This window comes from Helianthus annuus, chromosome 6, assembly GCF_002127325.2.
Source record: "Helianthus annuus cultivar XRQ/B chromosome 6, HanXRQr2.0-SUNRISE, whole genome shotgun sequence".
In the NCBI taxonomy this organism is placed as follows: Eukaryota; Viridiplantae; Streptophyta; class Magnoliopsida; order Asterales; family Asteraceae; genus Helianthus; species Helianthus annuus.
In genome coordinates, this window is record NC_035438.2 from 33,180,158 (window position 1) to 33,202,679 (window position 22,522).

At 39.1% G+C, this 22,522-nt stretch overlaps 1 protein-coding gene and 2 long non-coding RNA genes across 3 annotated transcripts; 2 read left to right on the forward strand and 1 right to left on the reverse strand.

The window, feature by feature from the left end:
• Window positions 1-7,753: 7,753 nt before the first annotated feature.
• LOC110863904 lies at window positions 7,754-8,121 on the forward strand. Its single transcript, XR_002549462.1, has 2 exons — window positions 7,754-7,839; window positions 8,021-8,121. It is a non-coding gene; the product is annotated as an uncharacterized LOC110863904 (long non-coding RNA).
• Window positions 8,122-8,194: 73 nt separating this feature from the next.
• Window positions 8,195-8,450, forward strand: LOC110863905. The gene is made up of 2 exons (XR_002549463.2): window positions 8,195-8,330; window positions 8,406-8,450. It is a non-coding gene; the product is annotated as an uncharacterized LOC110863905 (long non-coding RNA).
• A 2,049-nt stretch (window positions 8,451-10,499) lies between these two features.
• LOC118479542 (uncharacterized mitochondrial protein AtMg00810-like) lies at window positions 10,500-11,384 on the reverse strand. The gene has a single exon (XM_035974103.1). The coding sequence runs from the start codon at window positions 11,382-11,384 to the stop codon at window positions 10,500-10,502; it is 885 nt and encodes a 294-aa protein (XP_035829996.1).
• Window positions 11,385-22,522: the final 11,138 nt, after the last annotated feature.

Here is a 22,522-nt window from a genome sequence, read left to right on the forward strand (position 1 = left end):
TAGTGATGGTTTTCTCATACACTTCATCATAACTTCGCTTCCTTCGTCCTATGAAGCATTAAGATCAATTACAACACTCAAAAGGACAAATGGATGATGAGTGAGCTGATCTCCATGTGCGTGCAGGAGGAAGAGCAGATGAAGATGGACAAAACAGCTAATGTTGCTTACTTTACTACTCCAACTCAAAGAAGAGGAAGAACAATTACCCAAGGAAGGATGCTTCTAAAGTCCAAAAGCCTAATACAAGTGCATTTTCCAGCTCTAAGAACTCCTTAGGCAAACCTTACTGCAAATTCTGCAAAAAGACAGGACATAAGCAGAAGGAACGCCCTGACATAAGCAGAAGGAACGCTGGCTAAGAAAGGTAATGATTTTTTCATGATACTTGGGTCTATAATTTAAATGCTCCTGCTAATTCTTGATGTTTTTATTCTGGTGCTATGGTTCATGTAACAAATTCTACTCAAGGATTCATTTCAATCCGGAGGCTGGGAAGAAACCAAAGAACACTTAAAGTGGGGGATGATAGAGAACTAGAAGTGAAGGCCATAGGAACCTTACAATTATTTATGAAAACTGGTTTATGCATTAAACTTTATGATACCTTATATGTTTTGAGGTAACTTAGAACCTTGTATCAGGACCAAAGTTAGACATAGACGGTTTTGATGTTTCTCATGGTCATCGCAAACTCTCTATTCTCTATGATTCCATTGTTTATGGTACCGACATTCTGGATGGTGGTCTCTATACATTAGAACTAGATAATGACTTTTCCAAATCTTTGTTGTCATATAATATTAATGAATCACTCACAAATATGAAACATAAATGAGACTTAGAGACTTCATCCATGTTGTGGCATCAATGTTTAGGCCACATCTCACGAGAACGATTAACACGACTCGTAAAGGATGAAGTCTTACCTCCTCTCGATTTTATTGACTTTGGAACATGTGTCAAATGCCTTATAGGTAAAATGACATCAGAGAATAAGAAATGGTGCCAATAGGAACTCTAATTTATTAGAACCCATTCATACTGACATTAGTGGTCTTTACCCCATCCCTAGAATAACTGGATATACTTCATTTATCACTTTCATTGACGATTATTCTCGTTATATGTACTTGTATCTCATCAAGGAAAAATCTGAATATCTTACAACTTTTAAAGATTATAAAATTGAAGTTGAAAAACAACTAGATTGTCAAATTAAAGTTGTAAGATCAGATAGAGGCGGTGAATATTATGGAAGACATACTGATGTGGGTCAAGCTCCTGGTCCATTTTATGAGTTTTGCAAGGGCCAGGGGATCGTGAACCAATACACCATGCCAGGTACACCTCAGCAGAATGGTGTCGTTGAATGAATAAACCGTACCCTAATGAACATGGTGCCCAGTATGTTAGTCAACAATAATTTACCATTATTCCCCTGGACTGAAGCATTAAAAGCAGTTGTTCATATACTCAATAAAGTTCCTTCTAAGTCTGTCCCTAAAACTCCTTATGAACTTTGGACATGAAGGAAACCGAGTCTTAAATATATGAAAGTATGGGGCTGCATTGCTGAAGCAAAACTGTACAATCCTTTCCTAAGGAAACTTGACCCTAAAATAGTTACTTGTTTCTTTATCAGGTATCCTGATCACTCAAAGGGTTATCGTTTCTATTGTCCTTCCCATGTCACCCATATTGTTGAAACCAAGCTTGCCGCATTCCTGGAGGATTTTAAGGTCAGTGGGAGTACCAACCCTTACGAAGAACTGCAAGAAGTACAAGACGCGGGGGGAGAGACTCGTTGCTTACCATAACTCCGTTTACTACTCTTGTACCCGATGGAACAACTGCACCTGAAGGTACTGCACCAACTCTAAATTCACCTCCACAATCAGAACCCATTATACCACATAATGAAGGCACATCAAACGCTCAAAACCAAGACAACGTTGAACCCGATAATCAACTCAGGAGGTCATCCAGGCCCAAAAGGCCTACTATATAGGATGATTATGTTACCTACTTGACTGAAGCCGAAATGGATGCCAGAAAGCTCAATGATCCTATCTCTTATAATGAAGCCATTAACAGTGATCAGTCTTCTAAATGGAATAAATCAATGAACTATGAGCTTGAATCCATGAAGAAAAATGACGTTTGAGATTTGGTAGAATTACCCAACGATGTCAAACTCGAAGGATTAAATGGGTATTCAAAACAAATCTGGATCCGAATGGGAACGTTAAACGCTACAAAGCAAGATTGGTTGCAAAGGGCTACACTAAAAAAAGGGAATTGATTATCAAGAGACTTTTTCACTTGTCTATCGTAAAGATCCATTAAGGATCGTTATGGCCCTAGTAGCTCATTTTGATTCAGAGCTGCATCACATAGACATTAAAATCGTTTTCCTTAACAGAGACTTGGACAAAGATGTGTACATGAAACAACCTGAAGGTCAAGAACATCTAGTCTGTAAGTTGAAGAAATCCATGTAGGGGTTGAAACAAGCATCACGTCAATGGTATCGCAAGTTTGATGAAGTAATGAAGAAACAAGGTTTTGCAAAGAATCAAGTGGATCAATGCACCTACCTCAAGATGAGTAGGAGCAACTTTAATATACTTGTCCTTTACGTAGATGATATTCTATTGACAAGTAATAGTTTAGACATGTTGCATGAGTCGAAGCGGTTACTCTCACATAACTTTGACATGAAGGATCTCGGAGATGCTTCTTACGTCATTGGCATCGAAATTCACCGAGACAGATATAAAAGGATCTTAAGATTATCACAAAAGGCCTACATAGATCGTGTCCTTACTCGTTACAAAATGCAACATCGCAAACCCTCAGTCACTCCAATAGTTAAGGGAGATGTTTTCGGTATATTCCAATGTCCGACAACAGAGGTTGAAAATGAGCAAATGAGCCAGATACCTTACGCGTCAGTAGTCGGGAGGATGATGTATGCTCAAGTCCGTACTTGCCCAGATATCGCTTATATTGTTGGAATGCTAGGCTGTTATCAAACTAATCCTGGCCTAGATCATTGGAAGCAACTAAGAAAGTACTTTGATATCTGCAAGGGACATATAAACTAACTTATAGAAGAAGTGATCACTTAGAAGTGGTAGGCTATTTTGATTATGACTTTGCCAAATGCAAAGATGACAAGAAATCACTCCGGGCTATATCTTTATGTTAGCAGGTAGACCTATTTCATGGAAGAGTCATAAACAACAGTTAACCACAACTTCCATAATGATGGCAAAATACATTGATGTTTATAATGCAACCTGTCATGGAATGTTGCTTAAGAATCTAATCAGTGGACTCAAAATCGTTAATTCCATTTCTAGACCATTAACTCTTTACTGTGATAACTGGAGCTGGTTTATATCTCGATACAAAGTATTTCTTCGTACGTGAACGAGTTGAGAAAAATAATCTTTGTATTGAGTATATTAGTACTAAAAATATGCTTGCTGATCCTTGACTAAAGGTCCCCTACCTAAAGTTTTCGAAGAACATGTTTCGAATATTGGATTTACTAAAGACCTTATTTAATAGCATATTGTACTTACTTATGTTTTAACTAATGAAATTTCCTCAGTTTTTTATTTTGTATGTCTCTAACATATGTTCTGCCGGTATAATGACATATAGACAAATATAAATACAAATCAAATGTTAAAGGGCTTACTTACGTATTTTGATCATAACTATTAGGTTTTAAATTGAGGCTATAGTATAACTTATGAGGGTCCTGAGTTGAATAATGACTCGACGGTTGTATTTCTCTGCTACAGTTCTTGGTTTAAAGCTAAAATGGGTATTAACATCTGGTCAGACTTATCTAATGCTCTTGATAAATAATTACTCGGCTAAGTGGGAGAATGTAAGATTAAATATAATTATGATGTTAAATTTAATTGTGTAGCAATTATAAGCATTTATATTATATAGATCAAAAATATTATACCTATAATATAATTAATTGGTAATTGTTGATGGACCATATTACCCTTATTAATTAATTAGATTTCCCCTTGGGTGTATATAAGGAGATTACTAGAGAGGGAATAAGGTTAGACTCTGATAACATCATACACAAAATCGTCTCCACTCTCCCTCCATATTACGAATTCCTAACCCTAGAATTTGGTACTAACATCAAGAACATACATCCTAAACGGGAACCAGATCAAGCTGACAACTATGTCGAATTCTATGTCTGCGTCCCTGACTGGATTCTCTGCTGGCCTGTCTGCTTTACATGTATGATTTACATGTTTTCCATAATATTTAAATAGAACTGATCAATAAGTTCCCTGAGAACAACTTAATTTATCAAAATGACAACCCAAAACCTTATTATTTTCATGTCGAGTTCATGTCATGTCATAAATTACACATCAAAATAATTAACATGTTGTATTCTTTGACGATGTCATTTGCTTCTATCTTTCCTTGATGATGATAGTTTAGAGAAAAGAGAGATGTCAATGCCGATAATCACCAACGGGGATGAATATATAGGTTAGCGTAAATTACCCACACAACCCTTCTATTTGTTTTTCACTTGTCCACAATTTACGAAGTTTTTTGTAGAGGCGTTCTGACGATTATGTACTTTGCTTTTATGACTAATACCCCTTATATATACAATTTGTTTATTGTCGGTCTAACTCATACACCCTCTAATCATACTCTTTTATCTACACTTTTCCGTACACTTTGGTACTTCTAGGCACTACTAGAAAACTAGGCAATTGCGACCAAATTTTGCGACTAACATAAGACGGTCGCAAAATTAGTGACCGATTTGTGACTAAAACCAAAACAATCGCAAAATTAAAGACCAATCCATATTCGATCGCAAAACGGTGGCAAATTTTGTGGCCATATTTTTGTGGTCGGAAAACAGTCGCAAATACGAGAAAAATAAAAAATAGCAAAAGTTACGACCGTTTAAAGCAATCGCAAATAAAAAAACAAAAGAACGAAAGTTGCGACCGTATAAAACGGTCACAAATACGAGAAATATATAAAAAACAAAAGTTGCGACCGTTTAAAGCGGTCGCAGATACAAGAAAAAATAGAAAAAGAAAAAAACTATTCATCATTGTTTAGGGTAAAAACTGTAAGTAGTCATAAGTTCTGGGTTAAAACTGACAATAGCCATAAGTTTTGTAATGGTCATCTATAGGCTGCAAGTTTGTTTAATGGGTCAGTTTAATCGTCAAACGGGTCACTTGACTGCAAGTTTGTTTAATGGGTCAGTTTTGTAATGGTCATCTATAGGCTGCAAGTTTGTTTAATGGGTCAGTTTAATCGTCAAATGGGTCACTTGACTGCAAGTTTGTTTAATGGGTCAGTTTTGTAATGGTCATCTAGGCTGAAAGTTTGTCAAATGTTGCAGTTTGCACATGAGTTAATGCACTCTCCAAATGGGCCTATTTGTCAAAATTAGTTTTGGCTGTAAGTTTGTCAAATGTGTCAAATGCCACTTATTGGTAATTAACTGCAAGTTCATAATCATCATCTGGGTCAGATTGTTATGGCAGTAGGTTTCGGCAAATGGGTCACTTTGTACATCATTCATAACACACAATTAACATCATTCCATTAACTTCATCAAAAAGTTACATCAGTCCATCACTAAAAGCTAGATACTATGAAGCCACTCCTTTTTATAAAAGTTAGATACTTTGAAGCCACTCCTTTTTATCCATTAATTAGTCATCTTTAAACTAGTTAACTGGTATGAAAAGTTATATAGATGATTGTAGTATCAATCAATAATGACACTTAAAAAAGTAAAGTTTTTTTACCCTGATATCCTAGGTTGATAATGTAATTAAGTTAACAACTGTTGACATTAATATTTATTTCACTAGTCATTAGTTAATATAATGAGTTAAACGGGTTTCAACGATTTTTAACTCAATATATTAGTTTTGAGTAAAAAACGAGCCGAAATAGAGTTTTTAATCAGTTTTAGTGAAGTGGACGAAGGAATGGAATGGATGAGGTAATGGAATGGACGAAGGAATGGAATGGATGAGGTAATGGAATGGACGAGGGAATGCAATGGATCATTACCATTCCATGTCTTGTTTGGTTACCATGTGTGAATGAAATGAGTTATTATTGTGTATTGTTCGGTAGGCAAGAAAAACGGAGTAATAAAATCAGTGGTGAGTGGTGGTGGTGGTCGGTGGTAGTGATTGTGGGTGGTTATAGGTGGCGGTGGTGGGTGTCGGCGGCGGAGATGGGTGGTGGTGGTGGCGGCGAGTGGCGGTGCGGCGGCGACGACGAGTGGTGGTGGTGGTAAGGTGGTTGTTGGTGGTGGGTGGCAGCAGAGGTGGCGGTTGGTGGTGGCGGCGAGTGTCGTTAGCGGTTGGTCGCAGCTGTGGGTGATAACGGTGGCGAGTGGGTGGCGGCGGCGGTGGTGGCTGTCGGGGTGAGGTGGTGGCGGGTGGCGGCGATGGCGTTGGTGGTGGGTGGTGGTGGTGGTGGTGGGTTGTGGTGAAGGTGGTGGGTTGTGGTGTTGTTGATGAATGGTACAAGAGGGGATGGAATGGAAAAAAACATGGGGGTGGAAGGAATGATTCTGAGGGAATGGAATGCATTTTGGAATGGGTGATTCCATTCCATTGACCAACCAAACACCCTTTTCTTCATTCCCTCGTAATCATCTATTCCATTCCACCTCTCATTCCTGCATACCAAACACTACCTAAGTTATAATAGTGAAATGCTTTCTTTCATGTTTTAAATTTTTATAAATAATCCCCCAATCTCTTTAAAATATAAATAATCCCTTTAAAATTTTCATATCCCGCTCCTAATTCCCCCAATCTCTCTCTCAAAACCTAAAACTTACTCTGCCCTAGATAGGCGAATGAGCGATTCCCCAATCGTTCCTCCGCATCACCGAAGATTCACCAGTTGTTCTGCATAAAACCTAGATCGACGACTCCTTAATCGTTCCTCTAACCAATTTCTGTCTCACTTTTGCTGGTACATTGAAGTTGTTCTCGATTTCACGTCGTTTCACGGATCTGAGGTATTTGAAGGTTAATTTGATTCTATTTTTTATAGTATCATGGCACGTAGTACAACAGATGCCGGCAGATGTTGTGGTTTTGTGGCAGGAGGCGGCAGCGGGCAAGGTGTGGTCTCTTATTCTCCCTAATTTTGCCCTAATTTCTTCCTTAAACCTTAATTTGTATATTTTCCCTTCGATTTTGTTCATTACTAGTTGTTTAGATTCATCGTTCGACTCGCGTTGTGTTGACTGAATTTGTATCAGCTTTGAATACATTATTATTATTATTATTATTTTGTTAAGAATAAGAATTGGTCGTCTTATAATATATCTAGACACTTGCATTTGCTGTGGATTTATTATTTTGTTAAGAATAAGAATTGGTCGTCTTATACATTATTATTATTATTATTATTTTGTTAAGAATAAGAATTGGTCGTCTTAACCTTCGTTAGTTAAGTTATGAATTACACTAATGATATATCCTGTTGTGGCCAATTAAGCTTGGTCCAATTATTATTATTTTGTCTTTGTATTATGCTAAAATGTCTGTCATTGATCAGCAACATGAACCGTGCTATTATGTATTATGCTATATAATAGCCAATATGATCATCAGCCTTAAACTGTTTTCTTTGTATTTAGCATATTACTAACTAGTATTTTTATGTAAGCGTTTGTGACAGGAGGCGGCAGGGGGCAAGGTGTGGTCACTGAAAAGAACATGGCAGCAACAAGAGAACTGGGCAACAACAACAGAACAGGGCAGCAACAAGGTATATAAGCGTGTATTAGAGTTCTTTTTTAATTGCCTATTAACGTGTAAGTGATTTGTGCTATAATAGTAAGATTTTATCATAAGTATGTTAGTTAGTTATGAGCTTTATTCTTATTAATCGTTAATTGACGGAAAATGTAACCCAATGCGGGAAATGATGAAATTGATAAACTTCATAGATCAATATGGTGGAGGCAGTTTTGCTAAGAAAAAACTATCTGGAGGCAGTGTTACCAAACTTTCTGTTAGTTCTGTTCCAAAGACCGTCACTAAAGAGGATGTAAGTTTTTCATATTTAAGTTCTTTTTTATTTGTTTTCTGTTAGTAATCATGCTTTTGAAGAACAGAGTCATGGAAACAAATGATTGAGATCTGGAACACATTCGAATGGAAAGCGAAGTCTAAAAGAAACAAAAAATCAGAACTAAATCAAAAGGGGGCAAACATACCCTCGGGTCACAAACCTATGTGACTGCCAAAAGAAAAGTGGTAAACGTTGTTAATCATTATCTTTAACCGATAAATATACCATAATTTGTTAACTTATAAATACTAACTTTGTAGGCTGAGATAATTGGGCGTGAACCGTCACACTCAGAGATGTGGAAACAAACACATCTCAGAAAAGGAAGTAGGCCGTTTGATAAAGATCTTGATTGTAGCAGTTCGGTAGTTGAGAACGTTGATTTGGAGGGCGGTGAATTAGAAGGGAGTGTACAAGAAAAAAAAATCGGCATGGGTTGACGATAGGGCACATGAGACTTGGGTAAGCTTCTTACTTGATGTAGGGTTTTGTTCATATTTAAATTAGTTGTATACATCAAACATTTGACATCCTTATACTCAGTGTTATAATCACATCATTACATAATTTCACTTATAGTAGTGTTTTAATAATAAAAACATTTTATGTCAAACGGATATTCCAACAGTTATAACTGCTGTCTAAGGATAAATGAACAGTTATAAAATTATCTTAACTTGTCAGTTTTGTTGCTTGACTTATATGAAATTGATACTAAGGTATTCTTTCCCTAGTCCCACCCGTTCCTGTCCATGCTATGTTTATCCAACTCGTTTCTACTTTCTATCCGTTACCTAAGCTTCGTCCAAGCTATGCTTATCCAAACTAGGACCGAACCAAAATAGTACTTTATTTGAACAAACCATGTTGACTGAAGCTTGTTTTAACCAGTTACCGACCCATCCATTTTGTTGGCTATGTTAAAAGACTCCACCCCGTTTCCAATCAACTAGAGAACTTTCTGGTGAAAAAATTGGGGTTTTGGCCTAAACTTGTCTGGGTTGAAACCAGGGTGGGTTTGGTCAAAGAAAGTGAAACTTGATTTACTGAATGTGATTCGGGTTCCAATTTGTTTTGTAAGGGGAAATAGTCGGGTTTGACCGATTTGAAGCCATGTTTTAACTGGTTCAGGCTTGGTTTGAGTGGGTTCAAACTGGTATCGAGGCTCGGGTTGGCTTCAAACTAGATTCCCTAAAACTGGCTTCAAAATCAGTTTGGTTCGGGTTTAAAAGTGGGTTTTATTTTTCTCACCGCGGCACCTAACAAATGGACTGGACTAAAATAAACAAATGGGCTGGACTAAAATAAACCAATAGCTCGGGTTTTATTCTTATTCTTATACTTCCATTCTCAAATCCTTAACACATCTTCTGTCCACTTTTAAATTAAGATTATAATTAAGTATTTTGTTATAACTTCAAATATCTGGTGTTTTTTTATAAATAATAAAAAATTACATAACAATTTTATTGTATCTATATTATTGATTCGGTATTACAAAGTATGTTAAATTAGGTTGTATTTGTAGGTAAAATATGAGGGATATCTTTTGAAGAAGTATGGGGAGGAAAGTAGCCAACACCGAGAACTTGACAAAGAATTGTGGTACCGAGCTTCCGGGGGGAAAGAAGAGAGGTAAAGTATATGGGTTAAGCAATCTTAAGAATGATTTTAACGTTCAGCATCATGGCAAATAAGACCAAGAGGTATGTTTATTCTTTTAAGTTGTTTGGTGGAAACATGTTTAAACTCAAATATTGACATTATTTTTTCATGCAACCATTTCTCAGTCAATAATATGTTAACTTTTGTATGGATATTATTGAAAATAGGCTATTTGACCTTAGAAGTCAAACTGATTTTTTCTCTTTATTCTATAATTGTATATAAGCAACTAATAAGTTTCATAAATTGTATAAATTGTGATAATGTTGGCCATTAATATTTCACTTGCATTGGTTTTATTAGATTGAAAGGTTGAACGTGATTATCCAAGATATAGTGAAAGAAAACGAAGAAGAAAAAGCAAGGTTGAACGATATTATTGCGGGATTGGTGGTGGAAAAAGAGAAAGATAAGGCGGAGAAAGATGTAAGTTTTCTAATAATTTGATGATTATAATTGATCACAAAAGGGGTATAAATACAAAGATACAATCGGAAAAATAGGAAACAATATCTCCTATAACTGGAGAGATATTTACAGAATATACAAAATAATGCACATAAATTATTGCTTAATTTATTCCGCTAATAGACCCCCGCATTCGAAGCAGTAGCCGGCCGAATGCAAAGACTGGACTTGAAGCGGTTAAATAGAATACGGGGTAAGCCTTTAGTGAATATGTCTGCATACTAGTACTCTCTAGGAACATGTAGAACACGAACTGCACCAAGACGAACTTTTTCGCGCACAAAATGAATGTCAATTTCCACATGCTTGGTGCGTTGGTGCTGAACCGGATTGTGAGACAAGTAAATAGCAGAAATGTTGTCACAGTAAATGATGGAGGCCTGTCTGACCGGTAAATGCAGTTCGAGGAGAAGATTACGAATCCAGGAGAGCTCAGCTGTGGTGTTGGCGACGCCGCGATATTCTGCTTCAGCACTAGAGCGTGAAATAATAGATTGACGCTTGGAAGACCAAGAGATTAAGTTGTCCCCAAGAAACACACAATAACCAGATGTTGATCGTCTCGTATCTCGACAACCCCCCCCCCCGTCAGCATCAGAGTACGCGGTCATTTGAACTGACTTGGAGGGGAGTAAATGTAACCCGTGATCAGCTGTGCCTTTAAGGTAGCGTAGAATACGTTTCAGGAATGCGAAGTGAGGCTCCCTTGGGGCATGCATAAACAAGCAGATCTGCTGAACTGCATACGAAATGTCCGGGCGGGTGAAAGTAAGGTATTGCAAAGCACCCTCAAGACTACGGTACAAGGTGCCATCAGGAAGGAGGTTGCCAGCTGAAGCACTAAGTTTTGAATTAATGTCAGTTGGCGTATGACAAGGTTTGCAGTTTTCCATCTTTGCCCTACTTAAGATGTCCTGTATATAAGAGCGCTGGGAAAGGAAGAGACCTCCATTCTGGTGTTGAACTTCAATACCCAAGAAGTGGTGTAATCTGCCAAGATCAGTCATGGAAAATTCTTGTGACATAGCCTTGATAAAATGGTGTAAGAGACGATCACTAGAGGCAGTGAGGATGATATCATCCACATATAACAAGAGGTAGGCCATGTCGTTGCCCTGTTTATAAATAAATAGTGAACTGTCGGATGTAGATGTGCGAAACCCACATCGGAGAATATAAGTGGCAAACCGATGGTACCACGCCCTGGGCGCCTGCTTGAGCCCATATAAATACTTCTTCAGCCTACACACATGCTTAGGGTTACGTGCATCAACAAACCCGGGTGGTTGAAACATATATACTGTCTCGTTTAGATCCCATGCAAAAAAGCATTTTTGACATCCAACTGATGAATGGGCCAAGACCGAGAGACAGCCAGACTTAGAACAGTGCGGATGGTAGTAGGCTTGACAACGGGACTGAAAGTTTCGTCACAGTCTACACCAACCTGTTGTGACTTACCGTTAACCACGAGCCGAGCCTTGTAGCGTTCCAAGGTACCGTTAGCATGAAACTTATGGCAAAATAACCACATGCATCTAATAATGTGGGCGTTGGGAGGCCGAGGCACAAGATCCCACATGTGATTTTCTATTAAAGCAGTGAATTCAGTTTTCATGTGTCACACCCCGATTTCCATGTGTATCACCGGTGGGCCCGGTGGGGGATTACCGTGACGTAGTTGGCAACAATATAGTCAAACCACACAATATATAAATGCACAGCGGAAGCATAAAGATAAATATATTTCAACTATCGAGTGTAATATCCAAGTATCACAATCATCGAAATATAATCCACAGGGGATCAAAATAAGATAGAAAATAATTGTTCAACAGATATTGGCATCCCAAGCTTGCGAGACTCTAACGATGCTAAGGAGTGGCCAGCCTATTACGAGTAGAACCTACATTAATCTTTTTGGGGAAAATACGTCAGTTTACTGGTAAATACATTCAACCGACACTTTTGTAAAATGTTTAATAAAATTGATTTGATGCACAAGGCACAAACTCTTTATAACTTGGGATAATTTATAATTAAATCTTGTAAAACAATTACATGTTCACTATGCATTCGGTCGCCCGGGTCGTGCCGGGTTTAAGGTTAATAGACACGCCACAAAGCATAAAGCCGTGGCGGGAAAACCAACGGTTATACCTTTAATAATATAGACACATTACGGGTGTACGCCTACACCCGTGTGTCGGGGTCGTGGCCATTTCGTAAAATGATGCCAAGGATATCCGGGACATGGTCATTAAGCTCCCAAAGGCGTAAAGCCAACAAAACGTATTTGAACGGGCCGATTAAATTATTCAATTAACCACCATATGATGGAAGATTTAATGCCCGACCAAGTGGTAATTTATATACCGTAACCCAAGCCCGTATAGGGAAAATAAGTTAAAAGTATTTACCTGAGCAAGTAATATCCTTAATAAACAAATGCAAGTTTCTTTTACTGGTCTTCTATTCTGGAACGAAGGTTTAAAACAACCTATTAGAATCCTAACGGGTCTTTAATTTAGCCTTAGCTTAGACCGGTCAGTTTCAAAGGATAATTACGGTTTAATCGCGTGAAAGGCGAAAACCGGGAATGGAATGTGGTTTGGACCCAACAAGTTTGAAGACTTGTTTTATATGGTTAATATAACCACACTCTGGATTTTGAGGTCAAAACAATAAGGTTTGACCCATTTCGGCTAGTTTATGTAAACTAGTTACATAAACCGAACCGTGCGCGCAAAAGGCGTAACGGGTAACCGTAAGAGTCCTACACAAGTTTCCTAAGTTAATATGCTTTAAAGAGGTTGTGGTATCAGTAGGATACCTTCCATAATGCCCGTAACGAGTTTAAATCCATTATATGCCCCGTAGGGGTATTTTGGTCATTTTAAAGATTATAAAAGAGGTTTCTGAGTTCTACAGGAAATCTGAGTTTTCCGAACGGTTTATAAAGTCCAAAATACTCTATTTATTATTTAAAATCAGTAGCAACTGGAATCGGGTCAAAATACCTTGTAGAACTCAAGTTATGTCCAAAAAGGGTATATTCGGTATTTACCGAACCGATGCCATAACCGCAGGTTATGAGCAGGTTAAAAATGATTAAAAATCTTTAAAAATCTCAAAATATTATTTTACATCAGTGTTTAAAAGGTTTGGTGTTGAAATTTGGGTTTAGATAGGCTTTACGCTAAATGCGCCGTTTTATTACTAAAGTTTCCGTAATTGCGCTATTTAGCATAACTCCTATTCTAAACTTCGGATTGACGTGAAATTTTAGGGACATGCTTAGAAATCAGTAACTAAGGTTATTGTCCTTTCACGTATCCAAAATTCTCATTTTAAAGTAAAAAGGGCGTTACGGTCAACTTTTAAGCATTTAGCGGAAATGTGCTAAAGACTCGGACAAACAACGAACCGGTCACAGAGGGTTATACCATCATGTAACCTGGTCCTAAGAGAGTCCTACGGCATATCTAGATCATACCATAATGGGTCAGAACTGAAGTCAAAGCAAAAGTCAAAGTTTTGCGACTTTCGGTTCCGAACCGGGTCAAAACAGTAAATGGTCGGATCAAACAAGCTTAGACTAGTTAATATACTTATTATCATGTTATATGAGTGTTAAAATAGGTTACACGCTATCTACATTACTGATTATGCATAAAATCGCAAAATAGCATTCTGTTGACTTTTTCTAAGCAAGTTTGACTCGACATTTGGACTAGTTAGAGTGGGAATCAGAGGGTGCCCTCTTAGGGGTTTAAAGCCCACATGATTACCAACATATAACTACCTTTGATTCGACAAACCACTGGACCATTTGTGATTTATCGCTAAGTCAATCATTAATTACGACGGATTGACTTTTAAGCTATAACTATGAAAAACTAAACCACAAAGGGTTAGGCACACTTACAGAAGCTTGGTACACGACCAGAGATGATAGAAGAGTGCTCTTGAGCTCCAGATGTGATCAAGAAAGCAGGTTTGAGGTGTGTTTACTAAGTGCACAACTCATGGCCTTTTATAGTGAAAATGGAAGCACAAGATCATCACAACTAAGGCTATAAGGGTTCCTTGATCATCAACATGTGTCCCTGGGTGCTAGGGGTCGTTTAAGGGGCGCCCATGCTGCCATAATTGCCATATAAGTCGGTTAAAATAGCAAACAGTGCTCCTGTCCTCGTATTCTGCATCCGGCGGCCTGACGCGGCCCGCGTTAAGGATCAGGCTACCCTTACGCGGGTCGCCTGAATCCTAATGTCAGGCAACGAATCTGCACATGGCTCGCGGCCCACGTAAGATCATTTGCATCTCTAACGCGGGTCGCTTGAGACTTGATTTTCAAGATTTTCAAATTTTTTGTAATCATTGACCTGGCCTTTCGGTTTTGAAGGGGTAACTTTGCGTTTTAGGGCCTCGTTTATTTGCGTATAAGGGCCTCGGAACTTCTACCCAACATATTAACCCTTGGTTAATTTATTATTACCCGAAAAGTCTTATCCTTCAATGTTTGACGCTTTTAACCCTTTTTAACGAATTCGATCATAACTTTCTCGTTTTAAAACGGAACTTCGCGAAATTTAAATCACGCATTCTAGTGAGTATAATTTACCATTACAAAGCCTCGGGTATGCCCAAAGGTCACTCAGAGGTATAACTTAAACATGTTGACACATTTGGCCCCTGTAGTTTGTAATTCCTCACTTTCTTCCATAATTCGTTCCGTACGATCCATGATTCATCCGTTTGAAGGTACGAGCATCTTTTAGGGTTACTGTACAGTATACTTATCCCTCGTTGACATTTTTAACCCTCGAATTTACATACTTTCAATGTTTGTCAACTTTAGTCCTTTATTTAGTATTTAACACCACGTGTAAACTTAAGACACGTGTCAATACTTTATTGGACGCAAAAATTTCGAGGTGTTACATCATGGCATCGGACCAGTGTGGATCGGACTGGGCATCAATGTGGGACTTAGGTAAAGGTGATATGGTTTCAACATTTAAATTAAAGGGTGCCTTTGGTTTAGAGGTACCGTCACGAGACCTGGTAATCATAGGGTGTGATGAGTGGGTGGCTCCGGATGTGGCCGAAGTAGTCAGAGGTGTAGGTGTGGGTATGGTAGGTGGGGGTTGGGTCGTGTTTGTGGCTTGGGTGTTGGGCCATGGTGGGCGTCTAGAGTATGTGAGGGTGGGTTGGGACCAGTTGGTAATGGTGGGTTGTTGGGCGGGAGAGGGGTGTGACATCGGGTGGGGAGTCGGGGCTGCAGGTGGTATAGGGCTATTTGGTTCAGTAGAAAGGGGTGTAGCTAGTGGTATAGGGGGTGCGGAAGTAGGTGGGTTTTGAGTTGAGGCCATAGGTTGGTCAAATAGAATGGGAGACGGATCCGACTCCTAGAAAATATATGAGGTGGGTTGGGGTTTGAAGGTTTGGGAAAAAGGGAATGCAAGTTCATTGAAGGTAACGTGACGGGAAGGAATGATTTTACTAGTGGACATGTCAAGGCAGCGGTACCCTCGGTGATCAACGGGGTACCCGAGGAAGACACAAGGTGAGGATCTGGGAGCAAGCTTGTGAGGGCGTGTGTCGGATTGGTTAGGGTAACAAGCACAACCAAACACGTGAAGGTGTGCATAATCTGGATTTTTGAGGTAAAGGGCGGCGGTCGGGGTTCGAAAACCAATAGGTTTGCATGGGAGGATATTGTGGAGGTAAACAGAGGTGTGAAGAGCTTCCACCCAATAGTGAGGTGGTAAGGAGGCATGTATGAGAAGGGATAGCATGATTTCGTTTAGACGACGAATCATGCGTTCGGCTGCCCCATTTTGTTGGGATGTGTGTGGGCAGGAGAAACGAAATTGTAGCCCATGGTTATTAGCAAAGGTTTTGAATTGTGTGTTGTCAAACTCCCCACCCATGTCGCACTGAAAAGTTTTAATTTGGTGATGAAACTGGGTGGAGATTAATTTATAAAATTGAGTGAATTTAGAATATGTCTCGGATTTAAATTTCAATGGGAATACCCACGTGAAGTGAGTAAAGTCGTCTATTATAATTAAATAATATTTGTAACCCTGTTTGCTAAGTATAGGAGAAGTCCACAGATCACAGTGAACAAAATCAAAAGGACACACAGTGCAAGTAGTAGATAAATTAAAAGGTAAACGCTTGTGTTTAGCAATCTGACAGGAATCACAAAAAACAGAACGACTTTGTTTATTACATGAAATAAACTTATTGGAATTTAAAAAATCTAGAACATGTAAACCAGGATGTCCTAGACGGTCGTGCCAAGAGCCTTGAGAACTGGTGGAAACAAAAGCGGTTGCATCGGGTGGTTGAACACTGGTAAGTGGATAAAGATTACTGGTACTGTTGTGTCGACTCAAAATCGTCCCACTCGGATAATCCTGTATAGAAAAACCAAAAGGATCAAAATCAACCGATACCCAATTATCACGGGTAAATTTTCTAACAGAAATTAGGTTCTTAATGATACTAGGGGTATGTAGGATGTGTTTAAGTTGGAGTGGTTTTGAGGTGGAGGGTAGGGTAGTATGTCCTGATCCAACAACTGGTAAATGGTGTCCATTTCCAACCAACACATTTTGAATAGAATTATCACAAGAGTGAGAAATCATACCTGAGTCCCGAGTGAGGTGATCAGAGGCATCAGTATCCATGAACCAACCATGGCCGTCGGATCCTACCGCCATGGTGTAGAAGGCTTCAGCTAGTTCAGTGGGTTCGAGTGGGTTGACATCAGTGATGTGAGCCTATGAAGTGGACTGATCAGACGTGGGAGGTTGTTGCTACTGCTGTGCGGGGTTCCAGGGGGAAACCCAACTAGGTTGAGTGGGGTACGGGCATGGTGGCGGTGGGGTGGGCCAGTATGAGTTCGGCCAGAAGGATGGCGGCATAGGAGGGTAGGAGGTAGGGTTCCAGGATGGACGCTGCTGGTTACGGTTACGGGTGCCAGACCCTGACCGGTTCTGGTTTGGGTTTCTGGGCTGGTGGTTGTCACGGCGAGGCCCTCTCCGAGGCTGACCATTCCAGTTGGAATTGGAAGTGTCACGGCGAGGGTTAGGGTTATCACGGTTAGGGTGAGGGTTGTCACGGGTTGAGTGAGGGTTGTCACGGTGAGGATTTGGGTTCACAGCAGCATGTGCCTCTGGGTCAGCAACAGGAGTGGTCCGTCACACGCGGCTTGACGTTTCATGTCTCCACGGAGCATCTCATAGGCTTTGTTCCATGACGGGAGTTCCCGGTTAATGATGGTAGCAATGGTGTCATATTCACGAGGCAAACCACGAACAGGTTGTAAAACTAATGCTTGCTCGTTAACGGGGCTGTCAACATCGGCAAGTTGGGCTGCCAAATCCCGAAGGGCTTGACAATAGGCTTCCAAGGAAGGCATGGAACTGAGTTTTAGGTTGACGAACCGGGTTTGTAAGGCTGCACAACGTGGTCCTTTGTTGTTGTGAAAAATTGCTTTGACCCGGTTCCAGGCTTGGAGTGCGGTTGAGGGTTCTTCAAGAACCCAAAGCAAGTATTCTTCAGACAACGTGCTGTAAATCCACTATAGGACAATAGCATCAATCTTCATCCATTGTGCGTAAGACGTGTAACGCCCTGTGTTTCGTACTTTCTATTTATAGCTTGTCTTACTCGTGTTGCTAATTTTGGAAGCTTTGTATCATTGTACTCGTTCCTTCTAGTACTCGTTGTAAACTCGAGATTTTGATCATGAATGAAAACTTGCATTTCCTTGTTACATACTATACATACACCATAATACGATTAATCATGAGATCATTTGATACTTCTTTGTGATACTTACAAACATATGTTGAACTTGTAAATATGTGACATATACTTGTCACTTACAAACATGTTACATACTTGTACATTACACTTTTTACCTAGTTAAATCATGTTTTATTTCATATTTCACCTTGTTACAAGTTAGGGGAAACATTGTTGCATATTATTACACAACTTAACTAACAAAATTACTCATTATAATGTTTTAAAAAAATAAAAAAATAAAGAAACATGGCAGCCCAAATTCAGCAAAATTCAGCCCCATATAGTTGGGTTTTGTGGGCTAGTTTCAAGGTGTAACCCCTTCTAAACACTTCCAAAGCCCAACCCATTGAAACCCTAATCCTTCCCCCTATAAATACCACTTATAACCAGCCTCCCTACCACTTTTGCAACACTAAAAACTCTCAAAACATCCTCCAAACCGTAGCTGAAAGCAAAGGTTCGAGTAGATTGACACCCCTTCACGAAAATGAGCATAACTCACTCAATTCTTATCCGATTCACTCGATTCTTTTTCCTACTTGCTTGTATAATCATGGGGTTCGATTCCTAGACTTCTCCTTGGAGAAATCAGACCTGGAAATGTGTAGGTCCCTCTTCGGAGGATGACGAACCTAAACCTTGTTATACAAACCCACTAGCGAGTGCGGAATCCAAGCTAGCAAGCAAACCGGGATGAGACAAGTATAAACACAAACACACAAGGGTTCACCGATTAACACCACTGTATTAATACGAATGAAGGTTCCGGTTACAAGCACAATGTTTACAAATCTAACTTGCAAACTCTCTAGTGTGTGTGTGTGTGTTTTGATAGAATGCTCTCAAACTCTCTCTATGTGTGCATCTATCTAACAAGCCTCTCAAGTCCTTACTAAAACAACACACTTCATGGGTATTTATACCCATACACAGCAGGTCTGGTCGAAGGATTAGACAGATTGTCCGAAGGACCATCTGTCGACCACAATGGCCATCGAAGGATCCATATATACTTCGAAGGATAGCATATCCTTTGAAGTCCATCAGTATCCTTCGTGGTTTATCTTTCGAGCCAATCGAAGGATAGACATAATCCTTCGATTGCTCATCCTTCGACTCAGACACTTCACAAACATATTTCTAACTGTTGAGCCAAGTCAAACCAGGAGGACGATTGACTTGGTCAACTTACAGGACTGACAAGGACATCGTTTACATTGTGACCGAATACAGACAAAGTACAGACACAAGTGCATCAACAAACTCCCCCTTGGCTGTAGCTTTGTCTTTATCTTCTATAGTTGTAGACTCGTCTCGAACTTCGATGGTCTTTGGTCTTCGAGTTCTCAAAACTATGATGTCCTTTCAAGTCTTCAATGTCGGAGGATCTTCAAAGTCTTCACGTATTGAAAGCAGAGAGTGTATCAACAAACTACCCGTATCATGTAGGAAGTGTGTTAACAAACTCCCCCTTAACATAAGCTCCCCCTTGAGTTATGCTCGTGAAATACTTTATCTTTATGAAGTGAGATCCTTGTGGAGTTGACGATGGTCAGCGGCAACTCGATCATCTTCATCATTTGAGTGCCTTCATGTCGTGTCTTCATTCCAAAGCTTTGTCATCGACCATGTTCTCCTAGCCTTTAGAATCTGCACATGCAAGAAATCTAAACGCGTAATGAGAACAACTGCTTGGAATATAGTTAATCATAAACAAGTGACACACTCATGACCATGTCACAGTCAAACACCGTCCGACAGTTTGAAAGTTTTTCAAATTTATCAATTTCAGATTTCAACTTTCAAAACATGCAAATTTCGACCGTTTATGAAGATTTAGTCATTTCGGTTTTCGTTCAGGTTTCAGGCAACGAAGACTCGAGTTCCAACATCGTACGATCGAAAATAAAGAAGAAATAAAATCTTTTTGGCTTTTATAAAGTTTATATTAAAACACACCTAAAATCTTTTTGGTATTTTTGACTTTTCTAAATGTAAGAACTGAAAGCAGTAAATTAAATATGTACAGACATTCTTTTTGCGAGTTTCGAGGGTAAGAGAATCATATCAGTGTACGGTCATACCAAAACACTCTTGTTGTTCAGTTAGTTAACATTAAGATAAGCATCCTATAACAATTATCGGTATTGTTGTCCACTTAAGCTCAACTTATCAGATGTAATCATGTTTAGGAGATACATTAAGGTATGATTAATACTTACCAACCGGTGTTCATCCACATCACGACACATTCCCGTATCAAGGTATGCACGAGGGTTCATCTTACCGGTGAGTATACCGATTATCATCTGTTTGACCGTATATGATGTGAGATTCTCACTTATTTTGATTTGAAAAACAAGCCCTATGTGATAGAATCACTTATTGATGAGGAACTTGATTTTCATATGCATGAGGGCACAGGAGCAAGTCCGTGAACAGGTCAGTACTTTCGTACAGCAGAGAGACGAACTTGACTCCCGGATAAATGTGATATTTTATCACTTATTTGATATGGACATGTGATTGTTTATCACTTATTGAGGTCGAATGCAGTATGCAATATGTACACGTATGTATAGTATCATGGAAGATCTTAGACTTAGTCTATTTATAGAAGCAACCATGATACCCAGATGATAAGCAGCATAAAGACCGAATATCTCAGAACCTCGGCAATCTATCAAACGAAATTTCGGTACTAAGACCATATGCCAATGAATGGTTCCCACCCGGTCTTCAGTCGGTTTAAGATTTATATCACCCTGCACACTTTAAAATGATTGTGAGCCTACCGATACATCTTATATAGAGCTGCTTATCGTTTTTCATTTAGGGTTTAAAGAGGCTTGGATAGACCACTGATGTACTATCATTTTCTCTTTTGCTCGCCAGGAAACTCATTTTTGATTTTCTATTGTTTTAGTGTTTTTGAATTTTTCGATGTTTTTGGATTTTCTGATTTTTGGATTTACTCCCCCTAAAATCAATAAACTAAGACAAATTTAAAACACACAAAGATATTTACAAAAATGATTTTCCGATGTTGGTTTTACTCGTATTTTACCTCAATGCCGTCTACCAAAATTAATTTTAATCAAAAATGATTTTATTGAATTTTGGAAAAATCAGTTGGCATGTCGGTAAGCGGTGCGGACCATGACACCATTGACGAGTTTCATAGAGAAACAATCACGTGTGAGGTGATATTCGAGATCAATGTGTCAGGTCAAAGAGTGCTGTATGAGATGATAATAATTCATAAAGCAGCTTAAAAAAATCAACAAGTATAGGAGAGATTAGAAATTTAAAACCGTATCCTGCAACTGCTTCGTGCATTGCAAGGAATCTGAGCACTCTCCCAAACTGGACATCCACTGGATGTGGACTTCAAAGTCGATTTTGTAGCTACTGAAAAAATCTCTTCACAGCAACACGATCAAAAACCTTTGGTTCCGGCTGGCCTTCCATGTTGCACCAGCGAAGGTCTTTGACTTTCTCTTTCAGAAATGATGTGCGGATGTTCAATCCATGCCAAGACTTCTGCACACATTTCATTGTATTCTTTCCTGAGGACTCGAACAAAAACCATAACAACCAAATTTTGTCACGTCCTTCATTTGGTCGAATTTTGCAACTTCATTCAGCCACATTCTTTCATCAGACATTTTTGTCTACTTTTCCTTTTCCTTCCTCTCCATTAATGACAACATCATTCTCCTAGATATAACAATATTTCGGAGCCTTATGTCGCCAATCTTGTGCATGGACGCTCCACTATCAACAATCCTAAGACTATCAATAGTTCCTCCTGGAACATCCTGCACACTCACTCAGAGATTAGTTGGAGAGGGGGACCCAAGCCTTCACAGACTTGGGTCGTCCGTCATCATCGAGAATTGTAACATCCATTTCCCGATGATTCGGAATTGATGTAGCTCCCCCTGAAACAGTTACCGGTTTTGGTATCCAAATCTGTTTCTGTTTTTCATGTTTAACATCCGATTTAACAGATTTTGTTTGGATGACCTCCGGTTTCAAAGCCTTTTCAACTTCTTTTCTTTGTTTCTTTTTCTGTTTCTTTTCTCGTTGTTTAACAAGACGAGGGTCCTGTTTTGGTGAAACAGATCTTTTATGGTAATTGTTACCATGGGGGGCATCAATTTTTGACTTTCTCTTGGTGAGATATGGACAATTCTTAATGATGTGTCCATACTCACAGCATTCAAAGCATGATCTCCGCTCAACAAACTTCGGAGTATCATAATTGTAATAGCTGGATGATGAACTTCGTGATCTTGAGGTACTTGGTCCTACATCACAACCTTTTGTGTGTTGTGTATAGTTGTTTTGACTGTTTCTTTTCAAAATTTTACTTTGTTTAACAAAATCCTTATTGGATTTGCTTTTGAAA

Coding starts and splice junctions, on each gene's coding strand:
- LOC118479542 (XM_035974103.1), bottom strand. CDS start 11,384: ATGGCCTACCTCTTGTTATATGTGGATGATATCATCCTCACTGCCTCT.